Source organism: Ambystoma mexicanum, chromosome 13 (genome assembly GCF_040938575.1).
Source record: "Ambystoma mexicanum isolate Mex_15411 chromosome 13, UKY_AmexF1_1, whole genome shotgun sequence".
Taxonomy (NCBI): Eukaryota; Metazoa; Chordata; class Amphibia; order Caudata; family Ambystomatidae; genus Ambystoma; species Ambystoma mexicanum.
Genome location: NC_090938.1, coordinates 792,777,534 through 792,795,483, shown reverse-complemented (window position 1 = coordinate 792,795,483; position 17,950 = coordinate 792,777,534). Strand labels below are relative to the sequence as shown.

The 17,950-nt window shown below is 48.2% G+C and overlaps 1 protein-coding gene across 2 annotated transcripts in view; it reads right to left on the bottom strand.

Moving 5' to 3' along the window:
• Positions 1 to 17,950, bottom strand: part of LOC138521991 (uncharacterized) — a 523,182-nt gene that overhangs the window by 16,286 nt on the left and 488,946 nt on the right. For both annotated transcript variants that reach the window (XR_011283205.1, XM_069635182.1), the window contains exon 8: positions 2,354 to 2,450. Coding sequence is in view for 1 of the 2 variants with exons in the window: in XM_069635182.1 (XP_069491283.1) it covers positions 2,354 to 2,450 (97 nt within the window). In the remaining variant the exon portion in view is untranslated. The remainder of the gene's footprint in view (positions 1 to 2,353; positions 2,451 to 17,950) is intronic.

The window sequence follows — 17,950 nt, the reverse complement described above, 5'->3', positions numbered from 1 at the left end:
ATTGCTGAACGAAATGCAACATACAATGTGGGCATTGAGCAAGGACTTTGGGTTTTGCCAGTTGTTGTGGTCAGAAATTATTCCTAGGTTCACGTGGAGAGAGGCTAATTGAAATGCAGCTGAGGAGTCTAGGAAAAAGCGGAACATGGCAAAGGCAACATTTTGCAGGGGAGGCGGTTTCTCAACAATCAGCCACGGGCTGATGAGTGCCTTGGTATTACGAGAAGGACGGGGTTCACCTGTCAGACATGGGTTGGTACCTCTTTTTGCTGAACTTGGGTGGGCTGTAAATAGTAAGCCAGTTTTTGCACTAGTGGGGGCGGCAAAGTGGGGGAAACCCCTTTTTGCTGTGGCAGTAACTCAGGCGATCAATCAGTGTCAAAACTAACCTCCTGATAGAGGGTAAAGAGGACCAAGTAAATGGCCCTCTTTTAGCCTAGCAAGGCGGCGGCAAGGTAAAAAGAGGAGGGGCACCTGCTCCCCCACCCCTGTGGCCGTCAGCTTCCAGCTTGTGCTGGTGGAAAGAAGCAGGCATAACGGCACTCCCTGCAGCCCACCGAGTCGGCTGCCAATGTGTTTCACCCAGAGCAGGAGGCTCTGGGAGGTTCGGGGAGTGAGACCGAAGTATGCTGGAAAAAGAATGGACAAGGGAAAAGCGAGGTGGCTGTAAATAAAGAGAGACAAGGAAAAGGGGGGCACCAAGGAAAAATAATATTAAACAGAAAGATTGTCAGGGGTTGTAAAAAACAATTAAATATGTTTTTATTTTGTTTGAAGTAATAGAGTGAATTGTTTAAGAATAAAACTGCGGCCTTCTTGTGCCAGAAATAAGAAGAGCTGGTCTGGCCCCAGTTATGTAGCCAAGGTGGGCTACAACTGGATGGTATTTATCTTGCAGGTGGGGGCGAACAGTACCCTCCTGCCTATGCCATTGCCTACCTCTTTGTGCCTGCTCTGTGATTGCCTGCGTTGTGATTTGTGACCATGCGACTCTGCCTGAGCTGTGAGTGACTGTGTGTGACTGCTCTTTGATTATGTGGGCTTGCTTTGTGGAAGCCTGTGTGTGACTGCTCTGTGACTGCTAATGTAACCTGTTATGCAAGTATCTGTTCCCTCTTGTTCTGTGACTGCTCCTGTGTTCTTGTACTGTGACTGCCAATCTGTGAGTGTTCTAAGGCTACCTGTGTGTTCCTGCATTATGACCACCTCTGTGTGACTGTTCTGGATCCGGTGGTGTGTTTCCTGCTCTAGGATGGTGGTGCTCTTTTTGTGCCTGCTGCAATACATTTTGCTGGGCTTCCTGTTCTGTACTACCTGTGTAGGCCAGCTGTGGAATTGCATGCACATTGTTGCTTTGCGACTGCCTGCACAGTAATGCCCTATTTCTGCCTGCTTTGTTAGTGCATGCGATTGTATACCTGCTAACTGCTTCTGTTAGCTTCCTCTTTAACTGCATGCTCTGGGACTCCTTTACTTGTGTGTTATGCTGCCATTCTTGCTTACAGTTGTGTGACTTCCTGCGCTTGTTTTCCTGCCCCCTGTCAATCATCGGTACTCTTCTCCAATGTGACCACTGGTACTTGCCTGTTCTGTGACTGCACATACTGCCTGAACTGTGAGTATCCGTTCTGCCCTTCTCTGTGACATGCTAGTTACCTGTTCTTCCCGGCTCTGATTGCCTTGCATGCCGGCACTGCCACTGTTTGTGCTGACAGTGTTTGTCTTCTGGGGTGGCCTGGATTGAATGCGTTTTCCTGTTCTCTGGCCTTGTTGCTTGCTGACTTTGTGGGTGCCTGTGCTTGCCTGTTTTCCTACCTGTGCGGCAGCAATCCGCCATAGCCTGTCCGCTGTGTATTTAGCTATGCTTGCCTAGACAGGTGGTAATTGAGCGCTCTGTGCCTGCCTATGCTTTCCTGCCTGTTCTATGACCCGAGGGGTTTCCCTGAACTCTGGCATCCTGTGCCTTCTCACTCGTGCACCCACATGCTTACGTGAACTCAGAATACCTATACGTGCATGGTCTATGACAACTTGTGCTTTCTGGCTCTTTGGTCATCTGTGCTTACCTGCCTGCTTTGTGACTATCCATGATTGCATTGCAGGCTTTGAGACTACCTGTGCTTGCTTACACTGTATCCACCCATGCTTGCATGGCAGCATGTTGACTAGCTATGCATACAGGATCTATTGCTGTCTTCCTGACCATTGACTGCCTGTACTTGCTTGCTACATGATCACCCATGTTTGGCTGCACTGTGGTCGGTCGTCTGTGGATACCCTATAATAATGTGGCCTTGCCAGAACTGTTGTGTTTTTGTGCAGTGTGCCAGTCTTTCCTGTTAGTTGTACATACCGGTGCCAGGCCAGGGCATTCGTAGACTGTATACTCCCCACCCTCGTTGTCAGCCTCAGATTCCGTGGAAGGCTGCTGCTGGGCCTTCAAGGCGCTTCTGCAAATAGAGTATAGGATTGAAGCAAAATGTGTGAGTGCTCAGTCCAGGACAAAGTAAAGCAATTCTGTTTGGGGCCAAGGCATGCAAAAAAGTAACCCAATCATGGCCAGGATAGTCTTGCCCAAAAGATAAATCAATCTTTCCCCTCCTTAGGCACCTCTACATTGAGTGCTGGCTTCTTCTCTTCCTACACCACGGTTCTCCTCACCCCTCCTCCTTAAACAACTCTTGAACATGACCACTTTGGCTTTACTGGATTCAGGAGCCTCTGGTAATTGCATGGATACCTCTTCCGCCTCCCGGCACATGATTCCTCTGGCTAACATAGACGTTCCTGCCAAAGTGGAACTTATTGATGGAACTTCATTAGCTTCAGGACCAATCAAACAGCACTCCACTCAGTTGAAGTCAGCAATCGAGCAACATCCCGAACAGTTGGTATTTGACGTCATCCAAACACCCACTTACGCCTTGGTTTTGGGCCTTTCTTGGCTGAAGTACCATAACCCTTTCGTCATTTGGGCCACCCAGACTTTGACATTGAGCTCCCTTTTATGCGCCACTCGTTGTGTGCTTGATGACAGCACCACTTTACAATCAATTGGTACCACCACTCCAGGACTACGGGTCTGCACCATGCAAGGAGTGCCCACTGAATACTGAAGAGGGGTGGGGGAAACCTCCCAGCCCCTCCCCCTCCTACCAAATTCATGACACGGAAGAAGCCCAGGAAACACTGAAAACACCCATTCTATTTCAGACAAATTCCCAATGGACCCATGATTGACAAGTATGTCGGGAGTTATCCCCTCAGCGAGCCATACCGATCGAGGGACATACAGATCTATCCCCGTGTGGATGAAGAGCCACAGGCCATGATTAAGGACACTTGTATGGACAGCTTGGATTAAAACACCAAAGAAGCCATGTTGCTGGCATCATTAGAGACACCACGACACGGCAGCGTTAGACATGAAGCACACGTGCCATCCGCACTTCGGGACATAAGCACACTCGAATACATGAATAACACGAGCGTACAGTTCTATAGTTAGTGGACAGACACATGTACATACTGTCATTGCTTTTATTATTTTGCCATTAGCCAAACGCAGGATGCAGAAACGGCAAGATAAGAGATCCTGAGCAAAGCTTGCAGATACTTAAATGCGAGTAACCCTATGGAACTGCAGGAGCACCTATGGGACCTGACAGAACTAAGTGTGACTAATGTATGGAAAAATAGTATAGCATGGACACTGTAGAAACCGCATTATAAGGTTTAGGAAAATAACAGCAGGCCTCAGACTCTGAGCAAGAGACGAGCTGAGCTGATTCAGGCTGGACAGAAAGCAAGCCGTGTGAGACAGAAACTGCAGCCAAAGTCAAGAGATACAGATGACATTCCAATCCCCAGACGACAAAGGGACCAGCTGCAGAAAAGACTAATAAATCCTCATAATTCAGAGCTGCACAGCTCAAATTCGTGGTGTCTGAACACGTGACGCGGCAGAAGCAGACAATGGACAGCGATTAGCGGTAGGAAAGGAGAGCTGGTCCCAGGCCGCCAGACAAAGACAGAGACAAGTATGCAACAGTATGCAACAAGTGTTGCGCCGGACAGAAGATCACTCCCATAAGCTAAGGTGGTACACACAAGTTAAAATACAGACACATTATTGTTCGCATCAACTTGAAGAGGTACACAGCGAGCTGAGAATCTTTGCGGATCCCAGGCCTGGGGATGTCAGCTCCAGCCAATCACAGTTTATTACCCCAGGGGTGGGTAGCATCGGGCAAGAACCAATGGCAAGTCCACAACACTGCAACAATGTTATAGTTCGTGACTTGGGGATAGAACAGGACAGCCACCTGACATGCGAAGGCCAGTACAGTAACATCTATAATGTCCATTATAGGTGGTAGAATACTCAATACCCAATCCCTTGGCCCGATAGGTTTTCTGGAGAAGGGCCAAATTGTGACGTTGTGCTGATGCCATTTGGAAGTAAAACCAGCCTGCGAGCCAAAGAAGAGTGAGATGTGCATGGATTTTTCCGGTTCCTGTGCTGATCCCTGTTGGTTTCGTTTGTAATAAACCACAGCTTGAACTTGCTGTTGAAAGAGTCCTCTGTGTATCATGGTGGAGGCTGTTGGGCCCTCCGAGTCCGCAGACTTCCAGTGTTCCTCTGGCATACCTGGGGGTCTGTCCCCAACAAGTTGGTAGCAGAGGTGATGGTTCTCCTTTGCTGTGAACCTGAGAGGCTGCAGGATCCTCGCATATTTCCAGAACACGGAAAAATGCGTGCCCATATAAAGGCCGTCAGGAGCCCCTCGGAAATCACCCTGCCTGAAGTTAACGAGTAGTCCAGGCAGACCAGGAAGCAGAGGTGAGCGCCTTGAGGAGGAGTCAGCAGCTGAGCAGCGCCAGCAGACCACAGAGTGTAAATATTGACCCAGTCAAACGGCAACTGTGGGTGTGAGAGAGGGTATTGAGTATTATGGAGTATTGTTTAGTATCGTCGAGTATTGTCTAGTATTGTCAAAGTAGTAGAGACAGGAGCAGAGGTAGAAGTTCTTCTATGTTTGGGGCACATTCAGTTTTAGAGGTAAACGGGTCTGGTGAATAACCTAGACTATTGACTTGAGGGCACCGATGACAGAAGATATGTAAATAGGGGGATTCCTGTGGGTTGGGCGTTTTAGCTCGCGTCATAGATGTCGGTATCCCCGTAAGGGCTAACAAGGGAGCTGGACTAGATTGCGGAAGGTGAGTTGACTGGTTAAGTCGCCTGGAGTGAGACGTTTCGCATTCTAGGCGACACAGCGGGTGCAGTTCGACCAGAAGAGAATACTGGTATACTCTGCCTGGTGGCCGGAAGACAGCTGTGATATTTTTGTGCGAATTGGGAGTAACAGGCTATTATAGTGTGCGCGCTATATTTGATTCTTTTGCACTACCTAGGTTAATGGCTCAGTGACGACACCCATAGGTTTGCACAAAGGACACGCAGAGCACGAGACAGTGACGAGCTAGTATTGGAAACTTGGGATTGGCAGACGAAGTGAACTAGCAGCGGTGCGCGGAAGGTGCATGTTATGTTTATTGAGTTTATATAGCGCTTTATGCCAAAGCGCTTTACAATATAACAGGTAGTGAGAGAAGCATATTTACAAACATGAAACAAATCATTGGAACATTATGTAGAACAATTTACTTAAAGGAGGGGGAGAGTGGGGGAAGGGGAGGGGAGTGGGGGTAGGTGATAGGGGTTACAATGTATGTTTTGAGGTCAGGGAAGTGGGAGGAAGGGGAAAGGGAGAGGGGAAGGGAAGGGGGGGGGGTGTTCCGGTGACCTCCAACACCCCTAAGAGGTTTCAGTGACCAATTTGAGGTCATGAGGGAAGGTGGAAGTAGGGAGGGGGGCAGGGGTTGGAAGGGGAGGGAGGTAGGGAAGGGGAGTCAGGGGGGAGTGAAGAAGAAGGGCTTTCAGGGAGGAGCGAAAGGATGAGTAGGTAGGGGTGGAGCGGATGGAGAGCGGTAGGGAGTTCCAGTGGAGGGGGCCAAGAGTTGGAAGGAGTGGAAGCGTGAGGAGGCACATGGGGCTGGGGGTACAGTGAGAAGGTAGAGATCTGCTGAGCGGAGAGAGCGGGAGGGGGAGTAAAATGAGAGGAGGGAAGAAAGGTAGGGGGGGCAGGTCATGGAGAGATTTGTAGACAAGACAGAGGAATTGAAATTTCAGTTGTGAGAGGAAGGGAAGCCAGCCGAGTTGAGAGAGAGAGAGGAAGAAATAGAGTCTTGAGGGCTGAGAAGACAGAGGAGTGGTAGATGGATTTTAGGGGAGTCAGGTGAGAGAAAGGGAGTCCAAAGAGGAGAGAGGAGCAGTAGAAGAGGCGGGAGAAAATAAGGGAGGAGATTAGGAGTTTAGAAGCATGGAAGGTGAGAGAAGAGCTGATCTTGCAGATGTTGAAGAGGTTGTGCCGACAGGCACAAGAGGTTGGAGAGATGTTGTTGGAGAGGAGAGAGAGGAATCGAAATGGAGGGCGAGATTGCGGGCGTGGGTGTCATGATCTCTGCTTCCAAGGGATCAGGACTTGCCCGACTCCCTTGGAAGCAGACCCATAACCCCGGTTCCGAGTGCCAGCCAGTCCCAATTGGGACCTTTTGGACCCTGTCCTGGCGCCAGTGGCACCAGGCTCATAAAGATGCCAGTCCCAGCGCTGGAAGCGCCGGGCTCATAATGCTTGGGTGGACTTACCTGCAGCAGACCATGCTGCTTACTTACCTGCCAGTTGAGCCCCTGATACTCTTCTGTTTGGGACTACTTTTCCTGTTGGGTGGGGCAGGAGCCACTCCCTAGGTTCAGAACACTGGAACTCTTCTGGAAAGCAGGAACTCTTTTCTCACCTAGGCGAGGCTGTGGAAGGAGACACCTAAGCACTACAGGAGGCTATTTAAACCACACCGATGGATGAATCTTGCTTTGCGTTATTCTGCATTCTCTGCAGCAGAACGCTCATCGTGTCTTCTGCTTCTGATCCTGGGCCTAAGGGAACAAAGGCTTACCATCCTGGAATCCAGTCTTCAGCAGCACCTGTAAATAAAGAAAGAACAGGTTAGCACTACGGTCTTCAGTGGCAGCGCATCTCTTACCTGGTCCATCGGCTGTCACCAACGCCTCGCGCTGCATTCCAGCATCTGAAAGACAAAGGCTTACCTACTCTTCGCATGCTCCAAGCTTACCAGCTCTTCGCACGCTCCGGAGGCCTTCGGCGCTGCATCCCGCATCTGAAAGACAAAAGAAGGTGCGTTTAAAGACATTGGGCAACTTTATTACTCACGTGCCATTACTCCTTCCCACGCCGAATCCAGTGGGTATTCCAGCACCCTTCAGCTTCTCTAAAGCTCCGAACTTGTACCTGCAAGATAAAAGGGACAGTTAGTGCGCATCGTGAAGCAGGCTACAAGCGCTTACTTACGTGCTTCCAGGCGCTTCTATTCCTCACGCGGGTTCGATCCTCAACTCACATCAGCCCGCCATCCGCCATCGCCGGAACCCTGCAAAACAAGCGATATCATTACAAAAGACTTTTAAGACATTTGAAAGCCCAGAACTTACCGTTCGTGCAGTTAACGACGGACAGCAGTCCTCTGAGGTCAAGAGGCCTGCACCCTTATCCAGTGAAGAAACTGGTTACGGCACCCTGCCCCGAGGCAGATGGAGAGCTCGGCGTTCACTTACCTAAGGTGAGGGCGTTAACCTTTGGGGTTCTACAGGAGAAGAGAAAGGGAAGAGGAGAGAGGCACCCAATAACCCCAGTTCATTAATCCCATATTTTCTATCTGCAGACATCTTACTCTTCGAGTCAGACATACAGTGCACAGAGGTCCAGCCCAAAGAGCCAACCGTGTGTTACACATCACCTTTGAAGATACGGCATTCACCCAGTCAAGACCGGCGCCTCTGCGGGAATCAGGTGAGCGTTACAGTGGGTCGAGATGCGGAGGTTGGAAGGTGGAAAGTGGATGAAAGGAGGGGGGAGGGGAGAGAGTGTTAGGAGGGAAGAAAAGCACCTCAGTGTTGTCAGTATTGAGGGAAAGAAAGTGGGATGACACCCAGTTTCTTATGGCTGTGAGGCAGGAAGAGAGAGTGTGGTGGAGTTCCGATGTGAAAGAAGAGAAGGAAAGAAAGAGTTGGGTGTCATCAGCATAGAAGTGGTGGGAGATGCTGAAAGAAGAGATGACTGGGGCGAGAAGGGAGGTATAGAGAGAGAGAAAAGAAAGGGTCCAAGTACGGATCCCTGGGAGACGCTATAGTTCAGGGGGAGGCTGGAGGAGGTGCGGCCGCCCAAGGAGACAGTGAAGGATCGATTGGAGAGGTAAGAGGAGAGCCAGGAGAGGACAGAGCCTTTGAAGCCGAAGGAGGACAGAGTGCTAAGAAGGGGTGATCTACGGTGTCGAAAGCTGCAGAAAGGTCAAGGAGGATGAGAATTGAAGATTGCTTAGCATAGCGAGCAGTGAGGAGAGAGTTGAGGACATAGGTGAGGGCAGTCTCAGTGGAGTGTTTAGGGCGGAAACCAGATTGAGAGGTGGGGAGCAGGGAGTGGGATGAGACGAAGGCAGAAAGTTGAGAGTAGGCTAGGCGCTCGAGAAGCTTTGAGATGAAGGGGAGAAGGGAGATTGGTCTGAAGTTGGAGGAAAGAAGAGGGCTAGCAGAAAGTTTCTTCAGGATAGGGATTATGATAGCATGTTTGAAAGCTGAAGGAAAGGTGGCAGAGGAGAAACAGATGTTGAAGAAGGTGGTTAGGTGGGGGATAAGGAGAGGGTACATTTTGGGGATGAGGGAAGTGGGGATGGGATCAGATGAGGCAGCAGTAGGGTGAGTTTTGGACAGGAGATGGGAGACACAGGCTGGGGTGATAGGAGAGAAGGTGGACAAGTTAGCAGAGCAGGAAGGGGGGAGGGAGGGGAGAAGGAAGGAGAGGAGAGGATGTTCTGGCGAAGAGAGAGGATTTTGGATGAGAAGAAGTTAGCAAGTCAGATTTGGCATACACAAGATTGTGGGTGTGCCTGGGGAGGCAGTGATTGTGAAGGAGGGGTGGTGGGTGGAGCACGCCGGATAAGTTGTGGAGCCAGAGAGGCTCATAAAAACTAGAAGGTATTGCCTTTATATTGTGCCTTTTTCCCTAAACACCGGACTATCAAAACTCTCGACGTGAGGTCAGGTAAAGGTACTGACTATGTATCAGCAGAGGTGCAGAGGGGACATGCCCCTTTGGCACCTGTGTAAAACACTCCCACCTTATCGGGAGAAGATTTGTAGGTATAGCACAGAATGGTCCAAAAGTACTCAGGGGAAGTTAACTAAACCATGGCCACCTTGTGGAAGTTTCTCCAAAGATGTGCAGCAATCACCACTGACACGCATACAGGGTACCTATAAGGGGAAGAAGTTAATAAAACGCATGGCCATATTCGAGTTGTGGCACATGTTTCAGGAGGGCGAGGGAGCAGTAGATGCTGAGCCAGGGACTCATCCCTCCACACCTCCCCATGTTCCTCTGAGCGTAGCATCCAATGATACAGGCGATGAGCAAGGGATGTACCCAATGCGAGAATTAAGGGCAGCAGAGGGGTACTCAAATCCGACATATAAGCCACCACCATATACTAAGGAGGAGGGACCAAAAGGCGCAGGGCAGCCAGCTGCTGATCAAGAGGTGAGGAGCGAGGCACAGAAGGGCGCGAGGGAGGGTCTCAGGAGTATAGCCACAAACAAATGGGTAGGAGGGCAGATACGTCTGAAGCTGCAAGGGAAAACAGATGGAGAGGCAGAAGGGGCGACTAAGGCAATCGAGGGACTGAAGAGAGGCAGCAAAGCATCAGACTGGGCAGAGATAATGGATGAAGAGGATAGGAACAAGAGGAGAAACTTGAGAGGGAGGAGAAGAGACGAGGGATTGGAGAGGGAGGATAGGGAACGAAGGAAGGAGGAGAAGGAGCACATAGAAAGGGAACAAGAGGAGAGGATGGAAAGAGACCACAAGGAAAGGAAGAGAGCAGAGCAAGAGCAGAGGGATAGAAAGACAAGGGAAGTGGAGGAGATTGAAAGGCGAAGAGGAGTAGCAGAGTGGGCAAAACGCAAGTTAGCTGAGTGGGAACAGAGGAAGTTACATTTGGATAGGCTGGCAAGAGAACGAGCACGCAGGGAGGACAAGCAAGCAATAAGGGCAGTAAAGACACAAGGAGTTCTAGACCAGGGAGGTGACAGACTCGAGGAGGACAGACAGACAGAACCAGACAGCACAAGCTTACGAGGCAGGAGTACAATAGACAGGGAAGGAGCAGGCCTAGGGGCCTGGGAGGAGGAAGCAGGTACGACTTGAGAGACATCGACCTCAGCACAAAGCCCAACACAGACTTGACATTGAGGAGACTGAGTTATGCAGATGATTTTTGTAGTAACATGGACACAGGGTCGGACAATGAGGACACGTACATTGGGGACGAGAAGGGGACGCAGTTCTGATCCCAATCAACAGGGGCAGGAACAGACAAGCGGGTGTCATGGGAGTTCAGGTCACATACACAGGGAGAAGGAGGGGGCAGCTCAGAGGAGCAGGCATGGCGAGTGAATGACTTGCACACCCTACATGACACCACTACATATATCGATAGGCTTAGAGGCCTCCCACAACGAAGGAAAGGGGAGACAGCAATGGTTCGTTCAAGGGTGCAGGCATTGAGAACGAGAGAGGGGACCGACAAGTAAGACTGACTAGAAGGACGCATGAGGAGGAGGCAGCGTTCACACAGATGCCCTTACTAGAGAGAGGAGGGGTGCGACCTATGTATGTACCATGGAAGCATACAGACAAGGAGAATGTGAAGGGTAGACTACCATAGTTAAGTGCAGGGGCTGGGAAAGGGATCTATGAGATGGAGAAAATTACAGCGGGACATTGGTTAGCTGTGGGTGACGTAAAAAAGACTCTTAGTGTCAATCTAAGAGATGCATCTGATGAGTATAGAAAAAGGCATGGTTCCCGGGGATGACAACACAAAACACAGCACACGATGGTTCGCCGTTTGCAAACTGCAGGGAAGCAGTATGGCAAGCACTGAGAACACAATACCCAGACAGACAGACATTGGGGCGATTACGTCTCGGAAAATGAGGGAAGACGAAGACCCTGTGCAGTACATTCAGGAGAATCAAGAGCTTTGGCGCCTTGAAACCCGAGAGCCCTGGGACTGAACAATAGCAATATTCTATCACATACTAGTACAGGGGCTAACAGAGCCTGTACAGAAGAGCTTATGGAAATTGGTAGGGGTGGAAGCGAAAGGGTGGCCGGAGAGACAACTCATGATAGTTCACCATTGTAGGTTATGGCAGGAGAGGATTAAGGAGAGGGCAGAGGACAGGAAGATATATGAAGCAAAACTAGTACAGAAAACATTATCGAAGTACGCAATGGATGGGGCGGTCTTGACCAGCCCCAACCCACAGGCATTGCAGCAGCAGCTACAACCACAGCAGTTCATACCTCCCATGGGGGAGGGTTCATGGAGCGGGGTGGCCAGAGCAAGGGTTCAGAGGAAGGGGGGCCACCAGAGAGGGCGTGGCTTCAGACCACAAATGCATCACAGCCAAGGGGGCTTTCCAGGGGGTTTAAAGGATATGGGCAACAGATGCAGCAGAACCCAGAGGATTTTTTGGGAGGTTTCCAAGGATAAGGGAGAAAGCCACCACAGTGCTGGACCTGTGGGCAGTTAGGACACATTTCAGGAGTGTGTAGGTACAAGGGGATGTAGCAGAATTGGGGAGGGCAGGGCCAGCACCCCTATCAAGGAGACCAGGACGATTACTATGCACAAGACCAGCAACAGCAAGGACAGGTGCAGGGCACATATCAACATATGCCACAAGTGCAAGCCCCACAAACACAAATGCAGATGCCAGCACGGGTACCACAGTATGGACAAGCACCACAGATTTGAGGGAATACTCAGCAGGAAGCACAGATACAGAACAATGACGCACCAGCACACGTGGACACAATGACAACAGTCCCTGTCAGACAATTGGAAGGAGTTACCATGGTAGGGAACAACCCCTTTACAGGGAATGGGATGTCCCTGTACCCTCAATAGGACAGCCCACAGATTAACTTGATGTGTCTCATCCTGTCGATCACACCCAACCATGTGGAGGAACCTTGCATAGGAGTGGCGATAGGTGACAAAACCTTTTAATTTCTTGTTGACATAGGGGTGACTAGGTCCTGCATTAGGGAAGGGGCATTTAAATTGTCAGGCGATGCCATGAACACTCTGTGATTCTCTGGGGCTCGGGAAGTGGTTATTTTCACAGACAACATCTCACTTTCTATAGGAGATCACAATCTATCACTGCCTTTACTTTACTGTCGACAGACACCTATAAACATACTGGGACGAGACATTATGAGCAGACTGAACATGACAATCTCATTCACAAACAAGGGAATAGTGTGCTCCACACCAGGAATACACATGCTCAATGTAAGACAGATTGTTCAAGCCTATTGCAGCCTATTACCTTGCCTGGTATAGAGTGGGTGCCAGAGGATGGATGACACAGGATGGGCATGGAGAGCAGGGATCGCTGTGACAGTGGGATGCAGGTTGACCTCAGTGACCGACAAAGAGCTCTTCAGGGAAGAGAGGCTAGAGATGTTTCTTGAAATGAGTGTGACTTATTGGTTACAAATACACTACACGGAAGTACCACAGAGAATGGCAAAAGCGCTGGAGGCGCCACCCCCATTCTGTGAGGAGGATATGCCTAAAGTACCCAGCACTCTATGGACCATAAATCTCGATGACGTGGGTCACATAAAAAGCATAGGGGGAGTGAAGATCAAGCTGAAGCCAGGAGCAATTTTACCAAGAGTAAAGCGGTATCCCCTAACTAAAGATGCAGATGAGGGCCTTTATGAGGCAATCATAGACCTGATTGAGAAAGGCATCCTTGTCATCCTTGTACCAATCGGAATCCCCATGCAATACTGCAGTGTATCCTGTGAGGAAAGCGAAGGGAGGGTCATGGCGTCTCATACAGGATTTAAGACCTCTTAACCACATTGTAGAAGCAGAATATCCTTTAGTTGCAAACCCAGTGACAATTCTGTGCAGCATTCCTCCGGCGGAGGCTGCTTGTTTCACTGTCATTGATTTGCATTCTTCTCAGTACCACCACACCCAGACTCACAAGGCTTGACCAGCTTTATGTATAGAAACCAGAAGTGGAAACATACTCATTTACCACAAGGGTACTGCAATTCACCATCTATCTTTAACAGAGTGATACAGATGGACTTAAGCAACATACAAAATAGATAGAGTAGAGACAATACGCAAGACACCTAAGCCCACAACAGTGAGGGAAATGCGATGGTTCGTAAGGTTATGCAACTACTGCACAACATTGGTTTGTGACTACAGCACATACACAAGGCCACTCCTGGGCACTCTGAAGGAAGCACAGAAAGGAAACAAGACACTCACATGGACCCCAGAGATGACTGAGGCATTCAAGGAACTGAAGGAAGCAATAAGCATGGCACCAATGGTAGGGATCCCAGATTACAAAAAGGAATTTTTCCTGTTTTCACACACTGACGATGTAGTGATGAAGGCAGTACTGACACAAAAAACAAGCATGGGCCACAAGCCAATAGCTTACTACAGTGGACAACTTGACCCAGTAATGAGAGGACACTATCAGTGCAAACAAGCTTTGGTAGCAACCACATTTGCAGTGGAGAAGTCAGCAGCAATAACCATGTGGTGCACCACCACTCTATTCGTGGAGCACACCCTCTTCGCAATACTGCAGAAGCCAAAGAGCACTCTGACTACACAAATAGCATCAGGATTTGTGGTGATACTATTGAATATAAGCCCGAAGATAGTGAGGTGCAGGACTGTCAACCCAGCAACATTTCTAGCAGACTTCCTACAGGTAGGAGACTATGCACACGACTGTACAGCAAACATAGAGATGGTAGGGATGGTGAGGGCCTTTTGTGCACAATAAATCTCTATAACTACCCCCATGCCACTGTTGTGTCAGCTTCCTTCTTCGACACCCTTACATGAGGTGGCAATGTGGGCTCTGACTCAACGGATATAAATTGGGGGAACCCTGAAATACTCCCAAACTGAGCAGTCAGGCCACTGCTCCCACAGTAGTCGGGGTATCTCTATAGAAGTAGGAGAACGCAAGTTGATCCCCACAGGTCTGATTCTGTCACCTCCTAAGGGTACCTACATCCGCCTAATGTGCAAATCCAGTCTAGCCTGGAAATACAGCTTGGACGGAATGGCTGGACTACAGGGGCGAGAAAGATATTAATGCAGAATAATAGGAAACAAACATACCATGTCAAAACTGGGGAGAACATCACTCTGGGAATCTTAGAAGCAGCTCTCTTTCCTAAACCAGTAGAGGTTCAGGAACAAGCAACTGAAAGAGGCACTAAGGGGGTTGGAGAGGCTAGTGCAGCTACAGACTTGCCCTCTGTGGGAACACACAAAAAGAAAGAAGCAGGTGGTTTATGGTCTTTGCATCAAATGCATTCCATCGAAAATGGAATGCATTGAAACCTATTCAACACAAACTGTTCCATAGAATTAGCATACATACAATGCAAAGTGTTTATGCATCGAAACCCTTTCATTGAAAAGGGTTTTGTTATATAAACACTTTACATTTTTTGCATGAAATTTCGATGAAACATGCTTAATGTTAAAGCGTTACATGGAGCTGTCCAGTGCTGAAATATTTAAAGTATTTCGGCACTGGCCAGCTTCGTAACGTTTTAGTGTTTATTGTGTATTGGGGGGTGACCCCCAAACCTCCCCAAACCCCAAGGGCACCCCCCCTAACCCTAACCCTAACCCTAACTCTAACCCTAGTGTTAAAAAAAATCCATTGAAATCCAACGAAATGTATTCAATGAAAATGCATTTCGAAGGAAAGGGTTTTCATTGAATAAAATGTGTTGAATAGTAATTCGAGGAAACTCATTTTTTCCTATATATATATATATATATATATATATATATATATATATATATATATATATATATATTTTTAAATTTTAAAAGGGACAGCAAAATGGTCTGTTCTTAACTATAATAGAGAAAGGAAACATAAGAAAATACATGACTGCAGACATATGCAAAAATATTAAATGGAAATGCTTAGCCAAGGGAGTGTGAGAACTTGTAATGTACCAAGACGGGCATCAGGATCCCATTTCATATAGCAATGAACAACCATTGTAGTGGGTGGCTGCTGTGGTTTGCTGCCAGCTTTTTTATTTTCTTATTTATATTTTTATTATTTTCAAATACAATAAAAAATCGAACTGAGCAACTCCCCCCATCCCCCCGGGTGATCTTATTAGTGTCTCTCAGTATGGGAATATCCTATGAGCTGAAAATGTCTGTGATCCTGATTTTGTGGGGGCACCATTGTTCCATATAGTCAGAGTGCAGATAGTTCAAACCGTTCCCCATTCTTTTCTAAAAGTTCCAACTGAGCCCTGAATTGTGTGCGTTATCTTTTCCATGGTCATCAGCACCCAACCTTTCTGAAGCTGAGTGAACACTAATGGTGGGTCTTTTTTTCCAGTTTTGGGCTATAGCCGCCCATGCCGCTATGACAAGTCCCATAAAGCTCCTCCATTGCGAATTTGTGTTTTTCTTAGCTTCCTTAACTTTCATTCCGCATAAACACGCCTTCACCCCCAGCTGTTCCGCGTGTGGAAACATTTTCCCCATCTCAATCTTTACCTCTGACCAGAAACCCTTGATCCCCGGACAGTCCCACCAGATGTGTATCCACTTCTGCACAGCCTCTCCAGCACATGTTGGATGATTGAGGATACATTGCATGCAGTCTCTCTGGTGTATAGTGCCATTGGTTTACTATTCTTATCCACATTTCCCTCATTTGGACTGATCGGGTCACTTTTGGGATGCTGTTCCATAGATCTGTCCACTGTTGTTTTGGGATATCCTCCCCCAGAGTTTTCTCCCATTTAACCACATAGGATCACTTCACGTCTTCTTCTTGGAAGTTTATAAATGCATACAGGGAAGAGAGTAGCCCCCTTAACTCCGAATCTGTTGTTATGCATTTTTCAAATGGGGTGAAGCCTCTTGTTGCTGCTTGTAGGATTTCAGGAGTCATCAGCCAGTGCTTGAGCTGATCATATTTGAATCTGTCCACTTCTGTAAAATTTATTAAGTATTTACACTCCTTGAACGATCTTATTTCCGTGTCATGAAACATTTCCCCAATTTTTGTACACCCCGCTGTTTCCCATTTCTCGAAAGCCCCTCGTTCCAAACCAGGTCGGAATTAGGTGTTCCTACAGATGGGTGTGAAGGGAGCATCTACTGTAGTCATGATTCCCCTTCGCGTTTGTTCGTCCCATGACTCTAGGGTGGTCCTCATGACCATACTGATACGAAGGTTCGGGTGCCTATATTGTTTAGCTTTCCAAAGCAGTTCCGCCAGTGGTGATCTGGCAACTGCCCTGTCATGCATCAATGATGCTGATTGGTAATCTTCCCCCAGCCATTCTTTTAATACCCTTAATTGCGCTGCATGGTAATATTTGTGAAAGTGGGGAGAGGGACATCTCCCCTGCCCGAGTAGGTGCTGTGAGAACAGCTCTAGCAATCCTCAGGGGTTTCCTATTCAAAATATAGGAAGATATTGCCTTTGACAGTGCTTTGAAGAATGATCTTGGAATCGTAATTGGGAGGGGCTGGAAATAGTACAAGAGCCTGGGGAGAATGTTCATTTTTACCGATTTAATTTTGCCCCACCATGAGACCATTAGGGGGCTATAGATCCCTCCGTATGTGTTCTAGGAGTGGGGGATAGTTTCCTTCGAATAGTAGCTCAACCTTGTGCGTCAGTGTTATTCCTAGGTACTTGATCCCCTTATCGGCCATTTTGAGGCCTAGTACCTCCGCCTCCCTTTCTACCTCCCCCTTCTCGCCTGCCAGGATTAATATCTCTGATTTTTTTCCTATTGACTTTAAAGCCTGAGATTGCCACGAATGTCTCTAATTCTCTTATTGTTGCGGCAACCGTCCTACCCTGGTCTGCAAGGGCTATCAGCATATCGTCCGTATATGCGATCACTTTGTGTTGTCTGCCTGCCATCTCTATCCCTTTTTTGAGGAGGGATTCCCTGATCTTAATTAACAATGGTTCTAGAAAAATGGCGCATAGAAGGGGGACAGCGGGCATTCCTGTTTTGTGCCCCAAGAGATCTCTACCCTGTCTGTGATCTCCCCATTTATGGCTATCCTAATTGTTGGGTTTTTGTAGTTGGCTCTTATCATATTTATGTATTGCTTTCCGAATCCCATGCATTTTAATGTTTTAAATAGTAGTGACCATTCCACCCGGTCGAATGCCTTTTCGGCATCTAAAGAAAGTGGTATTGCCGGAGTGAGTGTGATGCCCGTCTTCTCCACTAGGTGTATAAGTCTTCTAAGGTTGTCGTGCGTTTGTCGACCTGGTATAAAGCCTGATTGGTGTTTGTTTATCAAGTTGGGCAACAGTGGGGACAATCTGGCAGCCAAGATTTTCGTATAGATTTTAGAGTCTAGATTAATCAATGCAATGGGGCGATATGAGCTGGGCTGGAAGGGGTCTTTTCCTGCTTTGTGAAAGACTAGTACTTTGACTTCATTCATTGTCGGGGTAACGTTCCCACATTCTTTGAAGGTTTTAAAGAGTCTGGTTAGGAATGGAGTTAGAATGTCTGCACATTTTTTATAAAATGGGCCTGTAAAGCCGTCTGGGCCGGGTGCTTTGTTATTTGGGAGGCTTGCTATTGCCTTTTTCACTTCTTCCCTAATTGGGCTCTCTAGTGCGCTTCTATTTTATTCCGTTATTTGAGGGATTGGGAGGGCTTGT